Here is a 25838-nt window from a genome sequence, read left to right on the forward strand (position 1 = left end):
TTAACTTTCATCCTAAAATACATGACACTGCTAACACCTCATCAGCCTGTTCTGACTACTTTGGTTGGGAGTAACCCTGTTTGAAAGAAACATTTTCACAGGAAGACCTGTGAAACCGGAAGGTAAATGAAACCAACTCACTAAAGATATCTAGTAAAATACTAAAATGCTGCTGCTGTTATATATTAATAAATATCACTATCTATTGATAGTCTTTTTTTACCCAAAATTCTTTAAATTATCTGAGACCATTTGGTGAATGCATCAAATGTAAATGTTAAAATATATTCTAAAATAGTTATTAACTGATAAAATATTTAGGGGACTGGAGTGATAGTACAGCCGGTAGGGCTTTTGCCTTGCATATAGCAGACTCCCGTTCGATTCCCCGGCCATATATGGTACCTTGAGGCCTGCTAGGAGTAATCCCTGAGCACCAGTTGGTGTGACTCAGAAACAAACAAAATTTAAATTATATTAAAAAAAAAACCCCTCCAGAGTAAGGAACTGGAGCCAATGCAGAGGGTAAGGCGTTTGCCTTGCATGCAGACAACCTGGGTCAAATCCTGGCATCCCGTATAGTCCCCTGAGTCCTTCCAGGAGTGATCCCTGAGCACAGAGCCAAGATTAAGCCCTGAGCACACATGAGTGTGGCCAAAAAGCCAAACGAAAAACAGAGTAAATAAAATAAATTCTAGCAAAGTTCAACTGGGATGTCTTCTGATAGTTTTCTTATGAGTTTAATTTTGACATTATTAAGTTGTGAATGTTTTAGTGCAATGTATTTTCTGTTGTATTTAAAGTGCTTGCTCTGAGAATTGGTTGGGAACCTGAGAGGATAAATTCAGAATAGTAATGCTGGAGTGATAGTACAGAGGGTTGGGCACTTGCCTTCAACGTGACTGACCTGGGTTCAATTCTTGTCACCTTAGACAGTCCCCTTGAGCCTCGCCAGTAGTGATTCCTGAGCACAGTCAGTAGTCAACTGACTACTGGAGCACTGTTGGGTGTGGCCCCCAAACCAAAAAATAAATAAATGGGAAAAATTAAGAATACATTATTTCCCTCAATCTGCTTCTCTTTATGTATAGATGAGTAGGTCTTTCAAATAACTTTTGCAAGGTCTGCATATTTAAGGATGCAGTTTTGGGGGTTAACTTCATCTTTTTCCGGTAGTCAGATTCTGATGCAGCATTATGTAAACTTTGAAAACAAATGTTCTTTCCACTGGAGAAATTGAAAAACATTATTTTTTCATATGCAAAACCACAGTATGGGTATTGAGATTGATGTAGGCATGCACACATAACTTGACAGACTTGTATTGGGTTTTCATATAAATTGAGTTTTTAATCTTGAGTTGAGATCTTGATCTTGAAAGAGGCCTCATTCAGGATTTTTGAAAGACCAAGATGCTATTATATCAGTGGCATCAACATTTATTAAATGCTCTACAGTATATCTGAATATCACTATCTTGGTTTCTGTTGAATTTTACCATTACCAGGTTTACACTTTCTTGTCTATGATTGTTCCTTGGTTTCACAATAGTGCAGTTATGTTAAAATAATTATTCACACTAGTAGGAAATGATACAGCTCAGTAAATAATAAAAGGTTCCTGAGCTCAAATCACAGTGCAATAACATTTTCGTTTCTTTCATTTCTGAGCCAATTCCATCTTTATGTCATTTCATCCTTGTTGTCTATATATTTCCTTCCCAAACCACTCCCCAGAACTTGCCTTAAGATGGAACAGCAATCTTATTCTTGACTGCACTTTTACATGTACATGCTGTACTGTATTATTATATGAAGGAAAAGCTGCTTAATTGGTGTATTAGTAGTTTTTTATTCAGAGATGAATTCTTCATTTTATAAGGTCCAGCTTTATTCATAACAAAACTATGTTCTGGTACAAAATAATAAGTTCTATTTCATTTCCTTTACTTAGTCTTATCTTTTTCTCATAAGACTCAAGTCAGTCTAATACAGATTTCCCATGGACAGAACTAACCAAACTTGCCCTACATTATGTATGATGACAGACATAATTCTGCATAAAGTAGCTTACAGCTCTTTTTTTCTGATCATTTCTTCTCATATACATTATGTGCTGTCTTTTAATTTTAGAAAGTCAGAAGTTAGAAAGTCAACTTTATAAAGTCAGACATATATTTTTAGTATTAAATATTTGCAGATGGCTGTCTATATAGTACAGTGGATAGGGTGATTGCACACAGCCTACCCAGATTCCATCCCTAGCACCCCAATGGTCCCCTGAGCCCCGCCGGGAGTGATACCTGAGTGTAGAGCGAGGAGAAAGCCCTGAGCATAGCCAATATGGCTGAAAAACATAAAAAATGTAAAAAGTGCAGTTATATTTTTTGAGGAGCCACAATAATTAAATGGTAAGGAAGTAAAAATTGGTTAGTCACAAAGATCAAATGAAATAATTTTCTTCCAGCATGGATTTTTAGAAGCATTGATAATACTCCTTAGAGAAAGCATTATATTCTCTATAGAATTGTTAGAAATAATAAACCTGATAGTAGTAATAAAGTGTGTTAAGTTTATAAATTTGAGAAGTAAAATTGTTTGAAAGATTGGTTTCCTTTACATGGTCTTACATATTATAATGAGAATTGTATACTTTGCATGCTGAAGGCCTGGCTTTCATCCCTGGCACTGCATGGTCCCTGTTTAGGTGGGACCCCAAATACATGCCAATCCTCCTTTTTCCACAATCCCCAAAAATCAAATAAAAGCCGTTCTTGGAGATAGGCTAGGGATGGGCTCAGTGTAGAGTACATTTTTGTCTGTGTTAGGTCCTACGCTTGATCCCTGGTACCCTAAAGGGGGAAAAAGTACACCAAAAACTTAACATTCAATTGAATTCAAGAATTTAATAAACTGTTTATTACAACCACTTATCTTCTGTTACCAATAGGAATTTTTTCTTGAATATCTGTGTTGTCATCTCTGTATTTCTTACCAGTTTTAAAAGTAATTTGATTTAGTCTACTGCTTTGAGAGTATTAAACAAAACAATTTGACCCTCACGTCTGCACTAGAATTTTGACTAGTAGAAGTAATATTAGAAAATATTGTCCATAAAACTCATCAGAATAGTTTATTTTTCCTACCTCTCTGCAATTATTAAAAATGTAACATTGAAATCCATTTTCTAAGTGATATTGGAAATAAAAATGTTAACTCATCTAGTATTAATTAAATGAATATTTTTTCTCTGTTTTGACCAGGAAATCCACAGGCATTACTTTTCCAGTATCATTCATTGTTTTCTGAAATTAAAAAATAAATGATGGGAAAGTATAGTGTATCATGCTGTGTCCCTAAGCCTGCAAAGGAAAGCATTCCTGAATGCTTATGTGTAGAGAACTAGACAGCAGCTCTTCACTATGGGCATCCACAGCAGAATTTTATGGGGATATCTTTTATATTATAACCAGTACAGCTGACCTAAGACTTAAGTTTCTGGAGCCTGGGTCCAGAAGAAGTATGTTTTGAGATCGATCTTCAGGATATTCTGAAGTGTACCTCTGGTCTAGAAAACTTATTCCTGGTTCTATTTATAGAACAGATAAGTCTAAAGGAGCAAATTGTTATTTCTGAATTATTTTGCTTATGTACTATCCTACTCCAAAAAATATTTCAAAGTCTTAAAATTAAAGAATTACATACCATGCTTACATTTTAAAAAAAGGAACCAATAAGGGTAAAAAATGGTATATGTATGAAATGCATTCTACCATATTTCATAAATTTGCCTTAGAAGTGACTTCTTGATAGTTACTGTCTGCAAGTTAAAACTAAACTGAGGGTCCAGAAACAGCATAAAGGGTTAAGACACTTTCCTTACACTGGCAGACCCCACCACTGCTTGGTGCTCTGAGTACTGCCGGGAGGTTGGTCCCTGGCATCTCTGGGTATGGCCCCAGTCTTTCTTCCTCATTCCCTCTAACTCAACAAAGAAGCGACTCTAATAAACTCATGTTCTAGGAAAGGATAGCTGGTTTCTGGGAGTAAGATATGATGGTAAGACAGTATCGTCAATAATTTTCCAGTTTCGTTAAAGTAGAGACCTAGGGGAATGTTCAAATTCATATATCCAGAATCTGGATTTATGAATTATGTATGAATGATGGAGGCCCTTTAAGTGTATACTCTGAATTGTTTTCATTCCCTGTCAAGATTGCAATATTGAGTTCTCTGCAAATGATCCTCAGTATCTGGTAGTATTTTAATAATAGTAATATCAGTAGTATAGCCAAAATAAAGATAATTCAGGAAACAAACTAAAAATATGTGATAGAGAATTTAGCTCTGATACAGATGCATCTTCACTTTGACTCTTGTACCTCAGCTCCTACCCCTGTTCCCACCCTGTATTCATGAAATTTGTTTTATGCATGTGAAAAGGAAAATGAATCTTCCCTGCTATGTGGTGACTCTCTAGAGCCAGCATGGTTCCATGGAGGCTGTTTGTTGTGAATCATTCATTTTAGACCCTGACCCCACTCTGGTGCTGCCTGATGTTACCCAGGAGGCATGACCAGGTAGCGGCTTCTTTCAGTGACCATTGGACCTTCTAAGGAAAACAAAGGTGCAACCAGAAAATATGCATAATAGAACATGGCTAGAAACTGCCTGTCACTGTCACTGTTATCTCGTTGCTTATCGATTTGCTCAAGCGGGCACCAGTAATGTCTGCATTGTGAATGTCTGCATTGTGAAACTTAATGTTTTTGGCATATCAAATACGCCATGGATAGCTTGCCAGGCTCTGCCGTGCAGGCAAGATACTCTCGGTAGCTTGCCAGGCTCTTTGAGATGGGCGGAGGAATCGAACCCAGGTCGGCCGCGTGCAAGGCAAACGCCCTACCCGCTGTGCTATCGCTCAGCCCAGAAACTGTCCAAAATAAAGAATAGTCATCCAGAAATACAGAACAAATACTCAAAAATATGTTAGATACAGCAGTATTATACATTTCCATGTAGAGCTTTTCATTTGTGAAGACTTAAGTACATTTAGGAATTTGTAGCAGTATTTAGCAAAGATGTCTTAGAACATAGAATAAAAGTGTAGGGCCAGGGGTGTAGCTCACTGGGAGAGCACTTGCTTTACTTTAAGCTGTGGGTTTTCAGTCCCTGGAACCTAAGTATGTAAGTAACAAATGTGATACAAGTAATAGCAGCTTTCTGGGTAGTTCAAATTGAAACCTGAGAATGCATTAAACTTAAGGGATAAGTTCGGGTACAAGTACTGATTAGAACATAGAAGAAGAAAGAATAGTCTCCATTGAGCTCCTATTATTTACATAAGTACACAGTGGTGAGGCTTCTCGGGGATTGTAGGGTAAAAAAAAAACCAAAACAAAACTATACACAGAAAGAAATTGAAATGTTTTTATATTACTCTTCTTAACAGGAGTAATTTCCAAAATGTATGAAGGATATTAGCTATATATGGTCTCCATTCAAAAGAACATATTCAAACCAGTAAAATGACACAAGCTGTATTAAAAATGCTATATCCAGAATAACTATTTTTGGTTGCAAAATGGGGCAAAGCCTAGAAATATATTATGCCAGAAATCTTCAGCGATCTTACATTAGGGTAGTAGAAAGAGCTTGTTTTCTTGGTATTGGTTATTTGTTCTAGTATTGCTCTTATTCAAGGTGGGTGGGTGCATCCAGCTGTGCTCAGGACTTACTGCTGGCTCTGTGCTCAGGAATCACCCTGGGCAGTGCTTTGGGATCTTATGGGGTGCTGGGGATTGAACTGGGTTGGATGCATACAAGGCAAGTGCCTTATCCACTGTGCCATCTATTTGGCCTTTCACTCTTATTTTTTATGAGTACGCTTATAATTAATCTTGATTGTAATTTTTTTCGAGAATTCTATAAATACCTTGTATTTTATCTAAACTAGATAATTATCCCCCATTGCTGCTGTGTTTGGAAAACCTTCGTTATAGCTGTTCTCATCAAGTTTCATTCAGGAAGTGTCCTGGGGCCAGAGCACGTGGGTCACTTGCCTTATACTTGGCCAACTTGAATTTGATCCTCTGCACACTTATGGTCACTTGAGCACTGCCAGGAGTGACCCCTGAGGGCTGAGCTAGGAGAAATTCCTGAGCAAGTTAGGTGTGGCTCTCCCAAACAAAAATAATAAATACATGAGCACAAAGTGTTCTTCCTCAATTAATATTCTTAAAATTCTGTCCATTTGTTAATGCCTTCCACATAACCTAAAGTATTTACAAATTTCTGATTATCCCTATAACAAACTATTACTTTTTCCCTCTTAATTCCAATCTGTTTCCACTTCCAAATTCATGTTATGCTTATATTTCAGTTTGCTTCTTCTGGTATAAAGTTTAAGTTTCTTTAAGAATTGTTGGGGGCTGACTAGACAGTTTAGTGGGTGGGATGCTTGCTTTGCATGGGGTTGACTTGGATTCGATCCTCAAAATACTATCTGATCGACCAAGCCTGCCAGGAGCAGTCCCTGAGTGCAGGGCCGGGGTAAGCCATGAGTACCACTTGGTATTTGGTTGCAGTCCCAAAACAAAAGAAAGCAACAACATAAAACTGGATTGTACTAACTTTTTAGGTCTTTACAGTGTTTTGTATATTCGGTTACTTCTGGAATCATCTTGTTACTCAACTGCAAGATAATTCTCTGTATAAATCCTTTAAGACTCAGCTTAGTTGAAATTCCTTTTGGAAGATCTCTCTTCGTATGCAACAGCATCATTTCACTGTGTCTTTTGGCCCACAGTACTGCTTAAAAAATCTTATCATATTCTGTTATTGCATCATTAGTTTGTATTGTGGTGAAGTATGTTTATGAGTTTGATGGAGAGTTTTTTAAAGAAAAGTCTAATAATTTTCTCACATTTTCAGTTACTTGAGCCCATACTGAAAATGACACAGACACATACATATGCTAGGCATGAAATTTGGGTTTATGTCTCTAAACTTCCTTGGCTTGGGTCCTTACAGGTTCTCCTACTGTGATTATACCACTACTCAAACAAATTCCCTCCAGCATATATGCACAGGGAAAATTCTAAAGGAAATGAAATGTTTAGGAAACACCTAGTATTACTCAAAAGGTTTTTCTTCTCAAATCTCTGTGTGAAAGGAAACTTGACTCACCTCAGATATATTTGATTTTGTTGATGAGATAAAGTTGCTTTCACTCTTAAGGACTTATTTTATATAGACTCTCCAGATCTTATGGATTAGATCTGTCAGACCAGATGGATTTCTTTACCCTCATTCCATCAACTTAGATCATATTCTAAGTTACTGACATTTACAGTGCGGAGAAACAGAGGGGCAAACATGAGTAAAAGCTTTATCAGAATGAGCTCTTTCAAGCTGCTGGCTTAAGTGATTTATCACAAACCTCGCAAAAGCAGATGCCCCGTTGAACTGGAGGTGTAGCCTCCAACATTTTTCACCTTCTCTGTCATATTGTGGCTCTGAAATAACACTGTAGTTCAAACTCAGGGAATGAATATAGGAAGGAGAACATTTTAGCTTCCTTGGTAGCTTTTCTCATCATCATGCATGCTTTTAGCATACATTCCTTTATTTCTCCTTTTCATGCCAGAAACCTAGACTCTTCTTCACATCCAGCTTCAAGACCTTTCAGTTCCAACATAAAGTCATCTTTAATTCTATCTGCACTGTAGTTCCTGCTGCTGCAAATACAGCCATCTTTTACAAATACTGCTCCTAGTATAACCATGTACATTCATTAACTTAGAGTTTTACTGTCCCCTCTGATCTAAGGAAGACTGCTCTAGGAATATTGTCGAGAACATTTCCGCTAGGAAATGGTATTGAAATAAAGTATTTTAGGAGTTATTGAGAAAAAGTGAAAGAGGTAAATGTACAGACAGAAAGAAGGGAAGGAAAGATCTGTATGTTTGAAGATAAATTTCTTTAATATAGTGTATTTGAAAGCTGGAAAAGGAGTAGTATTTCTTCTTTTTGAGAAAATAAAAATAACACAAGTTGGTGTTAGGAAGATGGACAGAGGCCCACTGTGTAAGGTTCTATAAATTGTGTAGGATTTGGGGGTTGCCCGTGAAACAGCAAGGAAACAGGCATTCAAAGCATCACTGGTTGCATATCTATGTCTGGACTTAGAATATTGTAGGAGCAGTAATTTTGGAAGTTCCTCGCTGAAACGTATTAGAATATTGAATTTTGCTGGTTCCAATTTGCCAAGATGTGCTTATTCTGACAACACTCTGCTTTGGGGGGTGGGGGCTGGGTGGGCGACATGAAAATGAGAGGGTTGAGTTCATTTCACAGTTAAGGGGTTTTGTTGTATAGGTGTTGAAAAAAGAGACTGTGGCCAGTAAAAACCAGATTCTCTGTTCTCCCTGGAGATTCCAATAAGAATTTTACTAATCAAATAATTTTGGGAATACTATAGGATGCTAGTGATTTCCGCAGGTGAGGTTTTAGTAATGGTCATTGCAGAAAACTTTGCTAAGAATTCCTTACTAAAGGATTCATCAGTACTTGTCTTGACTCTGTTTTTTTTGGTTTGTTTGTTTATTTTTGTTTTTGGTAATATTTGGAGGGGTGTGCTATATATTGAAGGATATATTAAGTAGAAGAGTAGAATTTGTTATTCTATATCTTCAAATTAGAAATAAATAACAGTCATCTTAGTATAGATATGTGTAAATATTAGATATACAATTGACTTTTTTCTCATGAAGCACAAGCAGGAGAACAAGAATATCTAGAGCAGCCATCAAGAAGTGATTTCTCAAAGCAGTTGAAAGAAGAGACTATCCGGGTAATTACCAAGGCATCCCATGAGCATGAAGATAAAAGTCCTGAAACAGTTTTACAGTCGGTAAGAACTTTTCTTTTAGCTCTCAGAACATAGTCACATTCACCTTTCCTAGCCGGGTAACGGAGGGCACCCTGTCTGGGAGTCAGGAGAGAAGGGCCCAGTGGACCACTTGATTGTGCATATTCAGTGACTATGGGGTCACCTAACATCCAGGCTTTAATGTACTAACTGTAAAGTTTTTAAATACTTTCAAAATAAGTTTCTATGTTCTGTTAGAGAATTATGAAGAAAGCCATAGCTATAGACTGAAGGTTTAGAACTTTAAAAGAGAAATTCAGCATTTTTCACTTTATCTTCGTCTCTCCCTACATTTTAAATCTTAATCCATTGAAATCATTGGTTATATAAAGTATAGATTTTATTGTTTTACAAAATGTGTTCAACAATTAAGTATTAGGTGGACATGTTAAATATTATTAGCAGAATAAGAATCATCTTACAACATTGATTATGCCTATTTCTGAGGTGCCTTATGATAAAAAATCTCTTTGTCTTACTCTATAAGAACTATTATTATAGAACTGCTATAATTCCGTGTCAGGTATGTCTTTTGATAATAGTAAATTGATTACTTTGACATTTTTGTACGGTTTTCAATGACTAACACTGGGAGAGATGTTGTTTCAAGTATTCAGTATTGACAAACCAGTTGATATAGTCCATTTTTATTAGAGAGAATAAAGGAGTTCTAATACAGGTTTCATGTAGCTAACTTTTTGGTACTGGAAGATTTCCTTTCTTAGAGAACCAAATCAAGCAGAACATACGAGTCTTTGAACTTAGTTTTGTATTTTTGGGTTTTTGTTTGTTTGTTTGTTTGTTTTTTGCCTTTTGGCGTCACACTCAGCGATGCTCAGGGGTTCCTGGGTCTGTGCTCAGGATTACTCCCGGCGGTGCTTGGGGACCATATGGGATGCCAGGAATTGAACCCGGGTCAGCTGCATGCAAGGCAAAAGTCCTATCCGCTATAGTATGGCTCTAGCCACAAACTTGGTTATATTTTTAGCATAATTTTTTATTTGATTATTTTGTTTTTGGGGTACATCAAGTGGTGTTCAGTAATCACCCCTGTTGGAATCCCCAGGGCCATATGTAGTGTCAAGTATCAAATAAAGATTGGCCTGTTGCATACATGACAAGTACCATGGCCTCCATATTGTTTTTCTGTTCCCTGGAGACATGATCCTTTAACATTTCAACATTGAGATCTGTCAAGTTTTCAACATTATTTGCTACTTAGTAAGTGAACATACTCAATGGGAATTTTAGTTGCAGTCAAATTATTAGTATGCTAAGATCTCAGCCCAAATACTAAGTTAATATTGAGCCAATTTTATGCTCTTATTTTGGTTTTGTGAGTTTCTGTTTTCATGAGGTAGAGATGAGTTGGAAATGCCGCCAGGGCTCCACACTGGGGAAATTTCCTTTCTGATTTTCCAGAAAAAGTTCCAGGCACTTTTATATTGTTTTTGATTATTAGAATGATCTCTCTTGATGACAGACATCTCTTCAGGTCCATTCCTCCTTGGAGAGTAATTTCCTCTTTTTTCATGAAGCAACTATTTCTAGCATATTTCTTCACGTTGAGTTACATACTTTGCTAAATGAAACAATAAGAACTTTTAAAAATCTCTTCATTTGCTGTTTTAAGTTTTCGATTATATATTATAATGTTAAGCAATGTACACATACAGGTGGTTCCACCCTCCACCCCTGCCCCACCCCCACGCATTATTTCAAATTGTCCACATGCTTGTGATGCTAAATGAACTTGACATGACTGTCTGTCAGCACTGAAGCATTTCCTGGAGAATGTTGCTTTTAGCCAGCCGGAATGTCTACTTCTAGATGGAGGGTGATAGATGAGGAAATCCCAGGAGGAGGAAAAGGCAGAGAAATAGATACCATGGAGAATTTTTTTTGCCTGACATAAAAGAAAAAAAATTGAGTCATGATGTGTCATTGCTAAATAGAATTTTTTTTTGTTAGAACCTACTTTATGGTTAAAGTAGCGTTTTTTTTTTATTTATATGTGAAAGTCAATAGCTTTACTTAATGTATAATCATGATTTTCTTTAGTTCTGACTAGTTATATGTGATTTTAAATGTGTAAAAATCAGGGCTTAAAGTTTGATTGCTTATTAATATGGATATGTTCAATAATATCATTAATATGATAAGAGCCAGCAGCTTATCACTTAATATTTAACGTAAGAAAGAAGAATGACAGTAACTAGGATAGAATGCATAAATCTTGTCATAAATATTGTCTAATTTCATTTTTTAGAATAGCGTCAAACAAGTGACTCAGTTTGTGTAGCAGATAACAGGACTCTATGAGGCAGTGGTTCTTGGTCAGTAGTTTAGTAACTACTTCACTGTTTCATTCATTTCTTTTGGGGCCACACTAGGCTGCGCTCTGTCTTCCTTCTGGCTTTGTGCTGAAGGGTCACTCCTGGTGAGCTTGGGGACCATATGGAGTGCTGGTAACTGGTCAGTCTTGTGCAAGGCGAGAGCCCTACCTGCTGTACTATTGCTCACCTCCCATTTATTGTTTTTGTTCATTTGTTTGTTGCTTTGGGGATATTTCATTTTATTTCAAAATATATTTAGGAACTAAATTTCCCAGACAAAGTTCTGAAACTTTGGGATTAGATGAGCATACATTTTTAACTTGGATTTTCTTCTAACTATGGAAATAAGTAAGTTATTAAATTTATTTTTATTTTTTAATAACACCTTGTCTACAGTAGGCAACAAGTAACTATTAGTTTTTTCTTTATTATTTAAACCATAATCATTCATAACCATTTCACAAATACATAGCATATTGTGTTTCAATCTTACAAGAAGAAATCCCAAGAAAACTTAAAATTGCAGAAACTAAAGATATTCTCTGTATGTTTAGACTGATTTTTAGAATATCTTAAACTTCAAATGAATAACGGAAAATTTGAAAATCACAGAAAAGTAGATTCCAAGAAGGAATAGTCCTTTTGCCCAAATTTATTCACCATTAATATATTGGTATGCTTCCTTTCATTTAAAAAAAAAATATATATATACATATATATATAGTTCTTACTACACATGCAGTTTTATTCTTGATGTCTAGACTTTTATTATTTGCATTTATTATGGCATAACCTTTTCCAATGCATTATTTGCTCTTTGTAAAATATATGTAGTGGTTGAATTTAATTGACTAATTTAGATTTTTCTTAACTTGCCAATTCCTCTATTGTGTACTTGTTTTTCTATTTACATTAGAATAAATAAGCTACTAGAAATAAAAACTTCTTCATAGTTCATTTAATATCTTTAGATTACATTCCCTATTGTTGAATTATTTGTTATGAGGTATTAGTATTTTAGGAGGAGTTAATGGGAGAGGACCAGAGAGATAGTACAGCAGGTAAGACATGGTTGCCTTGCATGAGGCTGACCAGAGTTCTATCCCCAGCATCCGATGTTATCCCCTGAGCACCGCCAGGAGTAACCCCTGAGCATCACCAGATGTGGGCCAGATAATAAAAAGCAGGAGACAAGATAATGGATTGTAATTATATGTATTTTCCTAATTGCTCTTTTATGAGACTACATTAAAAAAACAAACAGGTATGTAGTGAATTTGGGGAAATGAATAAAAATCTTTGTTTTTAATTTTTTTTAGCTTATTAACGGAGGAACTTATTTTTACTTCTTTAAAATTTATATTTGATTAAGGTGTTTATACAGAACCTGACAGGAAAATTGTACTTCCATGACCCTTAAATCCTTTATGTGAAAAATTTATGATACCTTAGGTTATTTAAGAGGAATCATATTGTTCTAAGGATTAGTACTCTAAGGAATGTGTTTCCCACTTGCTCCTTGGCTTAAATTCGCATTATCAGTCATTGAGATAGCATTGTTTTAGTTTGGTTTCAAACTAAAATATGAATGCGTTTCTCAGTTTACTTGCTATGTATCAGTTGTGTGGCTGAAGGCAACCATTCTTTCATATGCTAGGATTAAAAATTCTTAATGCCAGGGACCAAGAATATCTTTTTAGGATGCCTGTGATAGTAGTACTGGTTGATAACTATCCAGATATCAGTTTAACATAATGAGTGGAATGATAGTACAGTTTTATCGCTCAGGATCCTGGCAGCTGTGCAAAGTGATTATTTTATTTTGAGAAAGTTGAGGACTGAATGTAAGAAAGCCACTTTCAAAATGAAATGGTTGAAGATAGCCATTATTTAGCAGGCTGAGCGTGTGCTAGATCTATCCCAGCATACTTGGCTAGGCCGCTGCCGCCATCCCTGGGAGTGCGCCTCAAGCACTGAGCCACGAGTAGGGCCTGTTCACCATGAATGTGACCCAAAAAACTGAAAATCATAATATAATTATTTTTCAAAAATAATAATATAGCATTAAGACAGTATTTTGTTTAGTTTTTTTTTTTTTTGTATTAACCTATGCCAATACGTTAGTTACTTTTATCAGAATTTTCTTTTTAGTTTATGTCAAAACCAAAGTTTGTCTTTGCTTAGGGCATTTTTTTGTTGTTCGAATGAAATTTTCTTAAGCAAGCTATTTTGAGTACCTTAAGTACTTTACATTTTTAAATCTTAAATTAATGATAAATATGGTAGTTAAAAAACTATTCTGTAAGATAAAATACGATCCTCATGAAATCCAAGCAGAATTTTGAATGAACCACTATAGTTTCGTTGGACTCTTCTGTGTTTCACACTGAATTCCACTCTATTAAGTATGGATTAGTAAACTTTGTAGACTTCTTTAATCAAGAAAACAAAGCCAAAAGAAAAAAGAACCCCCAAAAAACTGAGTTATTTAAAATGAACATAATTTTGAATAAATATATTAATGTAATTTTAAACAAGAATTTGTTAGACCTTCATGAAGCACAATAATTATCCTGCACTAGAGAGGCTATCCATACTAAGTTATGTATGATGCAGTATGGATATGTGGATATACAAATTATTACTAGAAAGCGTAGAAAGTAAAGTTTTAGAAAGTATATCTATCAACTTTTCTGAGTTCGCACATGACCTTACCTTATTTTGATGAAGATACCAATTTTTCAAAAAGTTTCATTAAGTTACTAGAATTAAAATAATAAAGGTTTTGCTGTAAAGAAAGCAGTGGGAAGTGAAATTCTAGCATCAAATCTTTTTAAGGATTATAAAAATTTAATGTTTGAGGTATAAGGGGATAATTGTTAATATGTTGTTAATGCATTTGCTTCTGATGTTCACTTTTGGGTGGTCTTACTTCATAACTAAGTCAGTCTCTTATTTCTTTAAGACTCTACTCCATGCCCCTGGCAGTTTCACTGTTTTCTAATGTATATGCCGATGATTTTCTTCTGCAGAAACCTGAAAATGCCACAAGCCAACCACCTTCTAACCAGCACGTTGTGGAGGTGGCGATTCCTCATGTAGGGAAACTTATAATTGAGTCAAAGGAGGGGGGTTATGATGACGAGGTACCTTTATTATAGCCTGCTGCACTGTTCCTACTTACATTTGCTATTTATTTAATCCAAGTACTTTGGGCATGCCTGCACCCTCACACTTACGTTTGTTGCATAGTGTTCAGCTTTGCCACCCATGGTCTAAAATTAAACTACCAGTTGCTAATAGAACTTTGAATTTCAAATAAAATATTATGCAGAAGGCTTCTAGAATTGCTTTAAAGATTAATTTTATCCTTATAGTTTTATGCAATCATAGGCTCAATTTATTCTCTTTACTTGAACATAATATGTGTTCAAATAAAGAGCAGACATTTTAACTATTTAAAAATTCTAATTTCTCTTTATTCATGTGCTTGAATTATTATAATACTTACCCAACATTTTCTTTTATAGAATCCTATAGCATGATTGCAGGTAATTGGTTCTTTACTTTTATAGTTCTTTGTATGACTATTGAGTAATTCATTAATATTACTGTTTACCAGTGTTTTAGATACTTTTGCACACCCATCTTAGTTATTATAATAATAATTACTATTTATTATTTTCATCTATTTTGTTTTCTAACATGGGGAGGTATTTTTCTTTATAATAACATGATTCTTGAAATTCTAATGAAATGCAGTTGTCATGCTCTCATTAGATCCCTCTCCATTACAAATCTACCATCTCCTCTCTTAAGATTCTTAAGTTGATCTTTTCTGTATTTGAGGGAGGACCAGTAAATCTATTTCTCTAAAGTACCAATAGAGAAGACCTTGAATTCCTTTTTCTTTTCTTATTTTTCGGGGGTTGTGGTGGGAGCAGGACAGTAGGGATATAGCCCATGCTCGGGGGCTACTCCCACCTCTACCTGGGGTTGTCCCTGGTGGTTCTTCCAGGAGACCACGTAGTCTGGGGATTAAATCTGGTTCTCCCTCATTAAAACATGCTCTCAAGCCCATCAAGCTCTCTCTCCAACCCAAGACCTTGGATTCTGTCCTAATAGTTTTTAATTGGTATGAATGAAAAGTGAATATATCTTAAATATATTCTCCAAGTAAAAGTTAAATTTATGAATTAATCACTAAAACCAGATATGTCATACAAAATAGCTGATATAAAATGCATGGGTCATCTGTATCACTGTCACCGTATCACTATCATCCTGTTGCTCATCGATTTGCGAGAGCAGGCACCAGTAATGTCTCCATTGTGAGACTTGTTGTTACTGTTTTTGGCATATTAAATATGCCACAGGTAGCTTGCCAGGTTCCACTGTGCGGTTGAGATACTCTCGGTAGCAAAGAGAAGAAAATGATGCAAAATAATCTGTGATAGTAGTCTTAGCAAATCAGAAGTAGTGCTCTTCTTTAACACAATAGCTTTATAGTACCTTGAGTTACTTCATTTCACATAATTTTTAAGTAGTTTTTCATAAGCTATTGTGAAAATATGTTCTTAAATAATACTTAATAGCAGTGGCTTGTGCCATTTACCATAGTCTAGTTAGTGCTTGAAAATAATGAAAACAAACAATTTTAATTAAAATGTTCATTTTTTATGTTTTAGTGATTCCTCTAGTATTTAAGAAAGAATTGTAATCAATCATTTAGCATCTTCTACAAATGTTTTTGCTAATGGCAGAGTAGTGTTTTTTTTTTTGTTTTTTTTTTTAATAAATCAGAGTGGCAATTAACAGTGCATGTGCCTTCAAACTTTTAAAAATAAGTCATATGGATACAGGGCTGCTGCTTTGGATATTTAGGTTGTACCTTTGTTCCGGCCTATTGAGCCAGCAGACTGAAGTATAATTGTGGCTGAGCCCCTTGGGCTCTTCCAAGCCTAAATAAATAAATAAATAAATGACACCATTTAAAATATAAGAAATACTGTTCTTTCCTAATAGCAGTATTTTGAAAACGAAACGTTTTCTAGTCAGGCGGTGCCTTTTTAAAGTGCTTTAGTTGAGAGAGGATGCCTTTTTGCAGTTTGCACAAAGGTACCCTGTGTTCTTGCTGTAGCCCTGTACAGATGATTTTTAAAGATGAATTTATCTTGATTCATATTTGCTCTAGAAAGTGCAATATTTGATTCATAAATTGCGGATAATTTTAGACTTTTAACTTGCATGTAAATAAATTGTTTTTTTTTTTTTTTAAGAAAAATAAAAGAATTATGTTAACTATTCAAAACTTCTTACTTTAAATCCCTATGGCAGATCATGATGACACCGAACATGCAAGGTATTATCATGGCGATAGGTAAATCCAGGAATGTATATGACAGGTGTGGCCCTGAAGCAGGGTTCTTTAAGGTACACTTAACCTTTTCTATTTATTTTTTTATTTGATTTCTTAAATGGTTTTTTCCTTGAATTTGTATTAACTATCTCTGTAATTTCTCTTTTCCTCTTTTAATCACGGCCACCTGATGTTCTGCAGGTCACAGGTTTTCTTTTTTTTTAAGTCTAATTTCTTTTCTCCCATTTTAACCGTGGTCACCCAATGTTCTGCAGGTTAGAAGATATTTCTCTCTTTCTCTCTCTCTCTCTCTCTCTCTCTCTCTCTCTCTCTCTCTCTCTCTCTCTCTCTCTCTCTCTCTCTCTCTCTCTCTCTCTCTCTCTCTCTCTCTCTCTCTCTCTCTCTCTCTCTCTCTCTCTCTCTCTCTCTCTCTCCCCTCTCTCTCTCTCTCTTTTTCCAGCTAATTTTGTTTTTCTTGGGGCCACACCCAGAATTGCTCAGGGCTTATCCTATCTCTGCCCTCAGGAATCACTCCTGTGTATACTCTGTCTTCTTATCTAGATGATTCCTAAAAAGGCATTTTGCTTCAGTCTCCCTCATAGTCCACCTTTGAAGTTTTCTGTGGCAGAAATTTGAATTCTATTCTGGGAGGGAATAGAAGATGTCTAATAATAGAGCTGAGTAATGTAGATAATTTTTCTTATTAGAAATAGTATTGTCATATTTTTAAATTCCTATTTTATTAGACACTAAATTTATTCTTTGTTTCTAAATGACTTATTTTATATTTCTTTTCCCAATTCAGTTATTTTTTACTGTCCTTATTTCAACACATAAGACATCATCAGAATTATGCCTTTTCCCATGATCACAACTTTTTCTTTCCTTTTTTTTTAATTTTATTTTTTTTTAATTTTTGTGCCACACCCAGTGGTTATTGGGGCATATCCTTGGCTCTGTGCTCAGGAATCACTTCTGGCTAGATTAGAGACCATATAAAAGAATCAGATCCAGGTTGACCACATGCCTTACCTGCTGTGCTGTCTTTCTGGTGTCAGCATTTTTTCTGTAATACAAGATCATTGCAGTGTTTTCATTATAAAGTTGCTTACACATATTTGAATAATAAGACGTTTATTTACATATATATACACATGTAATTAAATTACTAAAATTTTCTCATATTTTTAATCCTATTTCAATAGTGTTTTTTTAAAGCATCATTGTGACATTGTTCACTACATTAAGCCACATATTCTTTTTTCATATTTAAAAATTTTGTCTACTCTGCCATCATTCGACTTGAATTTCAGAAGCTATTTCAAAGGCAAGGGAGATGGTTCAAGTGACAGAACTCCTACCTACCATTGGGGCCTATACGTCCCCTCTCTCCAGCCTAAGCAGCGCTGAGTGTGTCATTTATTAAAGAGAAACAAAGTGATTAAAACTGTTTTCTGGGCTGTCCAGATAATACAGGTGGCAAGGCATTTGTCTTGCGTGCAGCTGTCCTCAGTTTAATCCCTGGCAACACTCAGTACCCTGAGCACCTCCAAGAGTCATTTCAAAGCGCAGAGCTAGAAATAGTCCCTGAGCACCAGGTGGTGTAGCCCAACCCCCTCCTCCAAATATTTTCAGCTCATGCCTAGTAGCTTTATATCAGTAAGCATTTGGGTTAACATCACCAACTCTCAGTATGTCTGAGACTGAGATGGCTCCTGTTAAGTTCTTATAGGGAGGTTATCAGTAAAACTGTCCTTGCCAAAAAGAAAGCAAATGGAAAACAACTTTAAAATCTTATCTGATTCCCTGCCATTTTACATTTTTTTCCCCACAGAGAACATTATGTATATCCTGAAATTTTCACATATTTTCATAGAAAAGTTACTTGTTGTTTATTGTTATTTTTTAAATCAAAATTTGAGAATCTGTATGTTAAGTTCAAAATCTCATTTTCAATTTCATTACCAATTTCATACCTGCATATAACTTATAATAAACAGCCTAGGCAGCAGTTGAGTTATTTGAAGCAATTTGTATAATCGAAAATGATTAAACAAACCATTTTCTAGTTGTTATCAATGATTACTATTATTCAAAAATATATGGCACAGTATCCATCTTAAAGTAGCTGCTTCTTTCTATTTTCTAAAAACTAGATAGATAATAATAAAACTTAATTTCTTTTTATTTTTTAATTAAATTTTTATTACTTTACCCAAAGCTCATTTACATTTTTTCAGTTTAATTTTTTTCCACACATTTTTATTGCAAGTCTACAAGTTTTTGTCATGTTATTGTTTTAGGATTTTTTGTTTTTTTCTAGCCTACCCGGTGTTGCTCAGGACTTAGTCCTAGCTCTGTGCTTAGGTCACACTTCTAGAAGGACCATAGGGAGACCATATGGGGTGCCAGGTCAGCAACCTGAAAGGCAAGTGCTCTCCAGCCCTCTATATTATTGCAGTCTTATCTTACTAAAATTATTCTAATTTTTAATGGCTAATAATTATGACTTGAGGAGAAAGCATTTTTGTTTTGTTTTAATATACTTTTTTTATCTTGTCACATTGCCAAGAAAATCTTCGTTAGGTTTATTTTAGTTAGTTTTGGGGCCTGAGAAAAGTTTTTCATTTTTTTCCTGTTTCCAGATATGGATTTCCTTATGCCATATGATTAGATCTGTTTGGAAATGTCAAATGCATTCCTTCAGCATGGAGTCTATGCTTGTAAACATAAAGGATTAGTAGGAAGGAGGATCTGGGAAAATGAAAGAGAAAGGGACTGGTCTATATCTAAGTAGGCCAAACTCCTAAAATGACATTGTTTACACTGTTACCAGAAAAATCTTTAAGTAATACTGACCTAGGAAAGTTTTTCTTTTGTAAAAATGATACCAAAGAAAGGCAATACAGAGTTCAGAGAGATAGTAAGAGGTAAAATAGTTAAATAGTAAAATACTAAGAGGTAATGAACTTGTCTTCCATGTAGCTGACCCTTGAGCAAGCCCTAACATAGCCAGTTCTGATTAAAAAAAAAAAAAATTAGAAGGGGGATAAAAAAGAAAAAGGCCATTCAGGACTGAACTGATGAGAAAAATAAAAAGTAGTAATTTAAAGGGAATAACATAAAATACTTATTGCTTCTATGTATATGTTCAAGATAGACACCTCAGCAGGGTCATATAATTTTAACTGTAGGATTAATATAACTACTTACTTTGACATACCAGTTATTTCTTGTACATGTTTTGCCTACATTGTTGGTGCCCTTTGGGTTTTAATGACGTGATAAAACTTATAACATTTTTTTCTTACTTGTTCTTCCATTGCAGCACTGGCAGTTGTTTCTAGTTGATAGAGCTAAACAACACTATTTTTGATTCGCCTATGAGTTTTCTTAACCTATTTTATTTGGTTGGTCAGAATATTCATTAAAATAAAACATGGTCTAGAGTACATGGTATCTGAGTGTGCTTAGAGATTTGTCAGAGTAAGCACATCCATCAACTGTAACCACTAACCAGTGCAAAAACTCTACTGCAGAAGCTATGTACCTATCCCTGCAATCTTCCCCTACTATCAGGTAGATGATGTCTGAACTTTCAATGCCAAAGCTAAGATCTCTCATTAAGCTTATATCCAGGCACTATCTTAAATTCAGTGGATAGGTGTAGCTGGGGAGATGATGGATGGAATACCTGCTTTGAAGAAACATATCTTCTAGTGTGGATCACTGTTTATAATCAGCATAGTGAAGGAGTAGTTTGAAGAATTGGGAAGACATCTGGTAATTTAAGGCTTCTTAGAAAAATATTTAAAATAGTAAAATACACATACATTAACTAGAAAAAATGAACATCCGGGGCTGGAGAGATAGCACAGCGGGTAGGGCGTTTGCCTTGCACGCGGCCGACCCGGGTTCAAATCCCAGCATCCCATATGGTCCCTTGAGCACGGCCAGGGGTAATTCCTGAGTGCAGAGCCAGGAGTAACCCCTGTGCATCGCCAGGTGTGACCCAAAAAGCAAAAAAAAAAAAAAAAAAAATGAACATCCTTCATTCCTTCTTTTTATGGTCCGGAGGTGAGGTGTTTCTGGGTCACTGCTCACTGTGCCTAGGGCTTACTCCAGGCTCTCAACTCAGGGATTGAGTTCTTACCTGCTCTCCTATCTCTCTGGACCCTTCACTTTTTTTTTTTTTTCCTTTTTTGGCTCACACCTGGCGATGCACAGGGGTTACTCCTGGCTTTGCACTCAGGAACCACCCCTGGCGGTGCTCATGGGACCATATGGAATGATGGGAATCGAACCCAGGTCGGCCGAGTGCAAGGCAAACGCCCTACCCGCTGTGCTATTGCTCCAGCCCCCTGGACCCTTCACTTTTTAATTTTTGCTGCACAGTTCACTTCTGTTGTTCTCTCCTGGGGACAGGACTGACATTCAGTATCCTTTATGTATTTATATTTTAAATGAAAATGGAACTGTACTCTTCTAAGAATTGTTCCACATTCTGTAGTTCTATTTTCATATTGTTTTAGTATTTGCTTGCAGAGATTCACATAAACAATTTCTAAATTTATCTTATTTTCATGGCTACATTTTGTTTTTCTTTTCTTTCTTTTTTTTTTTTTTTCGGCTTTTGTTTTTTGGGGTCATACCTAGTGGCATTCAGAGCTTACTCCCTGCTCTGTGTTCAGGGGTCACTCCTGGCCATGCTCAAGCGGTTTTGTGGAGTGCCGGCTCTTTGGTCTACAAACTAGGGCAAACTATGCAAAGCAAGCGCTTTAAACACTGTACTAGTTCTCTAGCCACTCTGTATTTATTTCTTATTAAATTTGGATTGTTTAAATGTTACTTAGAGCAGGACTGGTTGTTGTCTAAGACCTGACCGACATGACAGGTGATGATATATACCCAGCAATGATTGGTAGACATAGGAGCTTCTGGCCACCCTGGAATAACATGTCTGTAATATATTCATGATTTTGATGAAGTACCTCTGCCCCAAACTGTCTGTTACCAGCCAAGTCTCATATTAGTTGTCTGGGTTAAAAATCTTTTATGGGAATAATTTTGTAACTATAGCAATTTAAAATATTCTGGTTACTTTTTTCATTTATAAATCAAAACTGATCTTGATAAATGAGGTTATTCATGTTGAGCTATTGAATGGAGAATCACATATTGCACACTAAAAATATTGTCAGTTATTAAATTGACCAGCATTGTTTCTGGGTGTTTGACTTATTTTCAGTTTTTATTGTTTTTTTTTTTTGTCAGTATAATCTTGTGCACATATAACCTAAAATTCACATAAATATAGCAAAGTAGAATCACCAGTCAGAATACTTGAAAAATTTAAAAATGGCATTGTTATGTTTCCTTCAAAAAGACTTATTTATACTCTCATTGGTGACTGACAGAATGACACAAAAACATAATCATTACTTTATGTATTTATTTGTTTCTCATTGGAGGTTAAATTTTTTAAATTGTTTAGCAGTTTTAATTTTTATTTATTTATTTATTTATTTTTTAAAATTTATTTATTTTTAATTAGAGAATCACCGTGAGGGTACAGTTACAGATTTATACACTTTTGTGCTTATACTTCCCTCATACAAAGTTCGGGAACCCATCCCTTCACCAGTGCCCATTCTCCACCACCCGTAAACCCAGTGTCCCTCCCACCCTCCCCAATCCTATCTCCCCCCCACCCCACCCTGCCACTGTGGCAAGGCATTCCCTTCTGTTTTCTCTCTCTAATTAGCTGTTGTGGTTTGCAATAAAGGTGTTGAGTGGCCGCTGTGCTCAGTCTCTAGCCCTCATTCAGCCCGCAACTCCCTTCCCCCACATGGCCTTCGACTACAATGTAGTTGGTGATCGCTTCTCTGAGTTGACCTTTCCCCGGAACGTGAGGCCAGCCTCGAAGCCATGGAGTCAACCTCCTGGTACTTATTTCTACAGTTCTTGGGTGTTAGTCTCCCACTCTGTTATTCTATATACCATAGATGAGTGCAATCTTTCTATGTCTGTCTCTCTCTTTCTGACTCATTTCACTCAGCATGAAACTTTTCATGCCCATCCACTTAACTACAAAATTCTTGACCTCCTTTTTTCTAACAGCTGCATAGTATTCCATTGTATAGATGTACCAAAGTTTCCTCAACCAGTCATCCGTTCTGGGGCATTCGGGTTTTTTCCAGATTCTGGCTATTGTAAACAGTGAGCAGTTTTAATTTTTAATTTCCTCTTTGTTTTACATTTTATTCTTAAATGATTTATTTCCTATTTGATTTATTTCCTAGATTTTTAATTTGTTAACTGAGTAACATTGCATTATGTCTAACTCCTGTTTGTGCATCATTGGAGATTTATGTATACTACAGTAATTTCACCACTGTTTCTTTTCTATCCTTCAGCATAAAATTGTTCTCTTAATGTCCCAGTTTACCCACTTTCTGTCTTCCTTCTTATATGTTAACAATTAGTTTTAGGAAATTGTTTTTGGTTCATTTTTGCTTTTTAAGTTGACCTATTTTCCTGTCTGCCACATATAAATGAAATCAGCAGATGTTTGTCTTTAACCTATTTCATTAAATACAATGCAAAAAAAAAAAAGAAACCCAAAAACACAAAACAAATTGTTTTTAGATCATATGATCTGTGAAATTTGGCTCACCTACAATTTGCAAACTGTATTCTAAGGATTGTCATTTCTTTTTACATTTCTTTTTGGTGTCTCACTGTGTAGCACTGTAGCACTGTTCCGTTGTTCATTGGTTTGCTCGAGTGGGCACCAATAACGTCTCCATTGTGAGACTTGTTAACTGCTTTTGGCATATCAAATACAACACGGGTAGCTTGCCAGGCTCTGCCGTGCGGGCGGGATATTCTCTGTAGCTTGCCATGCTCTCCAAGAGGGGCGGGGGAATCGAACCCTGGTCGGCCGCGTGCAAGGCAAACCCCCTACCCGCTGTTGCTATCACTCTAGCTGTGTGGATTGTAAAAATCTAAAATGTAGGAATAATTTTCTTTTTAGAACTGTACAATCACTCCCAAACCTTTACTCATTTCAAGTATAGTATTGTCATGATTTTACTTTGTGGATTCATTATATTTGGGTTGGGGGCCACACCCGGCAGTGCTCAGGGCATACTGCAGGCTCTGCCTTCACGGGTCAGTCCTGGTGGTGCTCAGGAGTCCATCTTGGGCGCTGGGAATGGAACCTTTGTCAGCTACGTGCGAGGCCAATGCCCTTGCCACCTCTGGCTCTGGCCGAAGCACTGGTATCAGTGTTCATACTCTGGCAGTCCAAACATGGAAATTTAACTGATGTGTCATTTTCACATACTAGGAACCTTTATTAATATTCTAGCGCTACCCTGTCTGTGATGCGGCCCCAACCAGCTTACAGTTCAATGTGAGGGTCCGAGGATATGGTGCTACTCAAACCCTGAGGTGCTGGTGATTACCTGGACCAAATCTGTGGCACTTGGGAGTCCCCAGGGTTCCACTCAGCCCAGCGATGCTCAGGGGACCGAGGGGGCCAAACCCTGAACCATTTCCAAACCAGAAATAGTGTCTGTATCATCACATGCTGTATCCTGCTTATATGTGGGCTTATTTAGTCTCTACTCCACAAGTGCTTTTTTTTTCTATTTGAAACAATACACTTAATTGCATTATTCATCATTTGTAATAGTTTTGCCATTTTGTGTAGGAAAAGTACTTTTTCTAAAACCCAACTTTGCTCTTGTTTGGGTGAATGAATTTTTAGAATCGGTTTTCACTTCCATGGTTCTTTTTAAAATTTGGTTTTACTTGCATTATATACGTATTTAGGCATTAATTTAGGAAGAGGTAGAATATTATATTTTTAATTATTTTAATTATTTTCTAAACAGAACACAATATGCTTCTTATAAAGGAAAAGCCTAATTTTGATTTTTACTCTTTGATATGAGATTAACTTCTCTCACTCAAGCCATTTCCCATTAGCCACCAAATAACTTTTTCCCTCAAATCAGGTAATTCCCTCTGCCATTGTGTGTGCGTCCTATTGTTTAACTCAGTTCAGAGAATGTCTACCCCAAGGTAGCACCAGTTAAGGTCAAACCATCAAAATTGACTTCTGCCCTCTGGTTCCACTGCTTTATTCCCAAATACACACAGAAATGTACTTCATCACATACCAGGTTGTTTGTCCTTGACCAGTCAATTACGGATCCAGATCCAATGTCCCATCATCTCTACTAATTTACAAGAGAAGCTCCCAGAACTCAGGGAAATTTTTGTTTTGTTTTATTTTGGTATCACACCCGGCAATACACAGGGGTGGTTATTCCTGGCTCTGCACTCAGGAATTATCCCGGCGATGCTCAGGGGACCATATGGGATGCTGGGAATCGAACCCTGGTCAGCCGCGTGCAACGCAAATGCCCCACCCTCTGTGCTATTGCTCCAGCCCCAACTCGGAAATTTTTAATGTTACCAGTTTATTAATTGATGTGATAGAGATTCAGATCAACTGCCAGGTGAAGCGATCAAGGATAAGGTCTCAGAGAAATCCAAGCCCAGATACTTCCGTCTCCATGGAGTTAGATACATCAGCCTTGCATTTTATTGATTTGCCAGTCAGATGTTCTCTGAACCTTCTATTATTGGGATTTTTGTGACCATCCCATCAGAGACCATAATCTGACATTCATACAACTTGCAGCCCCGTCCCTTTTCAGAAGGAATACAGGTGACACTGAAAATTTCAAACTTTTAGTCATGGTTTGGTCTTATCCAGTGAGCACACCAGAGGTCTCCCATTAAAAAAAAATTTATCCATGTTTTAGAAAGTAAGATAATTTTAGAGTTTCAGAGTTAGGAACTTGGAGCAGAGGCCAATGTGTATTTTTTGTTATCTCATACCTCTTTGCTGTTTTTGCTCCTTCATGAGCGTTCTGTAAAAAATTTTAATAATTTTACTTTATAGTGATAAGTACAGAGCTGTTTTAGTTTATAGCATCATATATATTTTTCTCTGTTTCCCTTGACGATGGGATGGTAGCACTGACAATTCCTCTAAGGTAAATGTCATAGAGATGTGTGTTTTATGGACATGGGTTTGGTATTAGGTCTTGGATTCATTTGGGAACTTTGTGTATGGCATGAGATGGATGTCTATTTTCTTTTCTTTCTTTTTTTTTTTTTTTTTGCATGTGGCT

At 36.1% G+C, this 25838-nt stretch overlaps 1 protein-coding gene across 4 annotated transcripts in view; it reads left to right on the forward strand.

The window, feature by feature from the left end:
• The window catches only part of USP25 (ubiquitin specific peptidase 25), a 156156-nt gene that overhangs the window by 104255 nt on the left and 26063 nt on the right, over nt 1-25838 (forward strand). For 2 of the 4 annotated variants that reach the window (XM_055125484.1, XM_055125487.1), the window contains 3 exons: nt 8774-8913; nt 14300-14413; nt 16605-16700. In XM_055125484.1, coding sequence (XP_054981459.1) covers nt 8774-8913; nt 14300-14413; nt 16605-16700 — 350 coding nt within the window. The remainder of the gene's footprint in view (nt 1-8773; nt 8914-14299; nt 14414-16604; nt 16701-25838) is intronic. The other 2 variants (XM_055125485.1, XM_055125486.1) reach the window with 2 other exon arrangements.

Source organism: Sorex araneus, chromosome 2 (genome assembly GCF_027595985.1).
Source record: "Sorex araneus isolate mSorAra2 chromosome 2, mSorAra2.pri, whole genome shotgun sequence".
Lineage (NCBI taxonomy): Eukaryota > Metazoa > Chordata > Mammalia > Eulipotyphla > Soricidae > Sorex > Sorex araneus.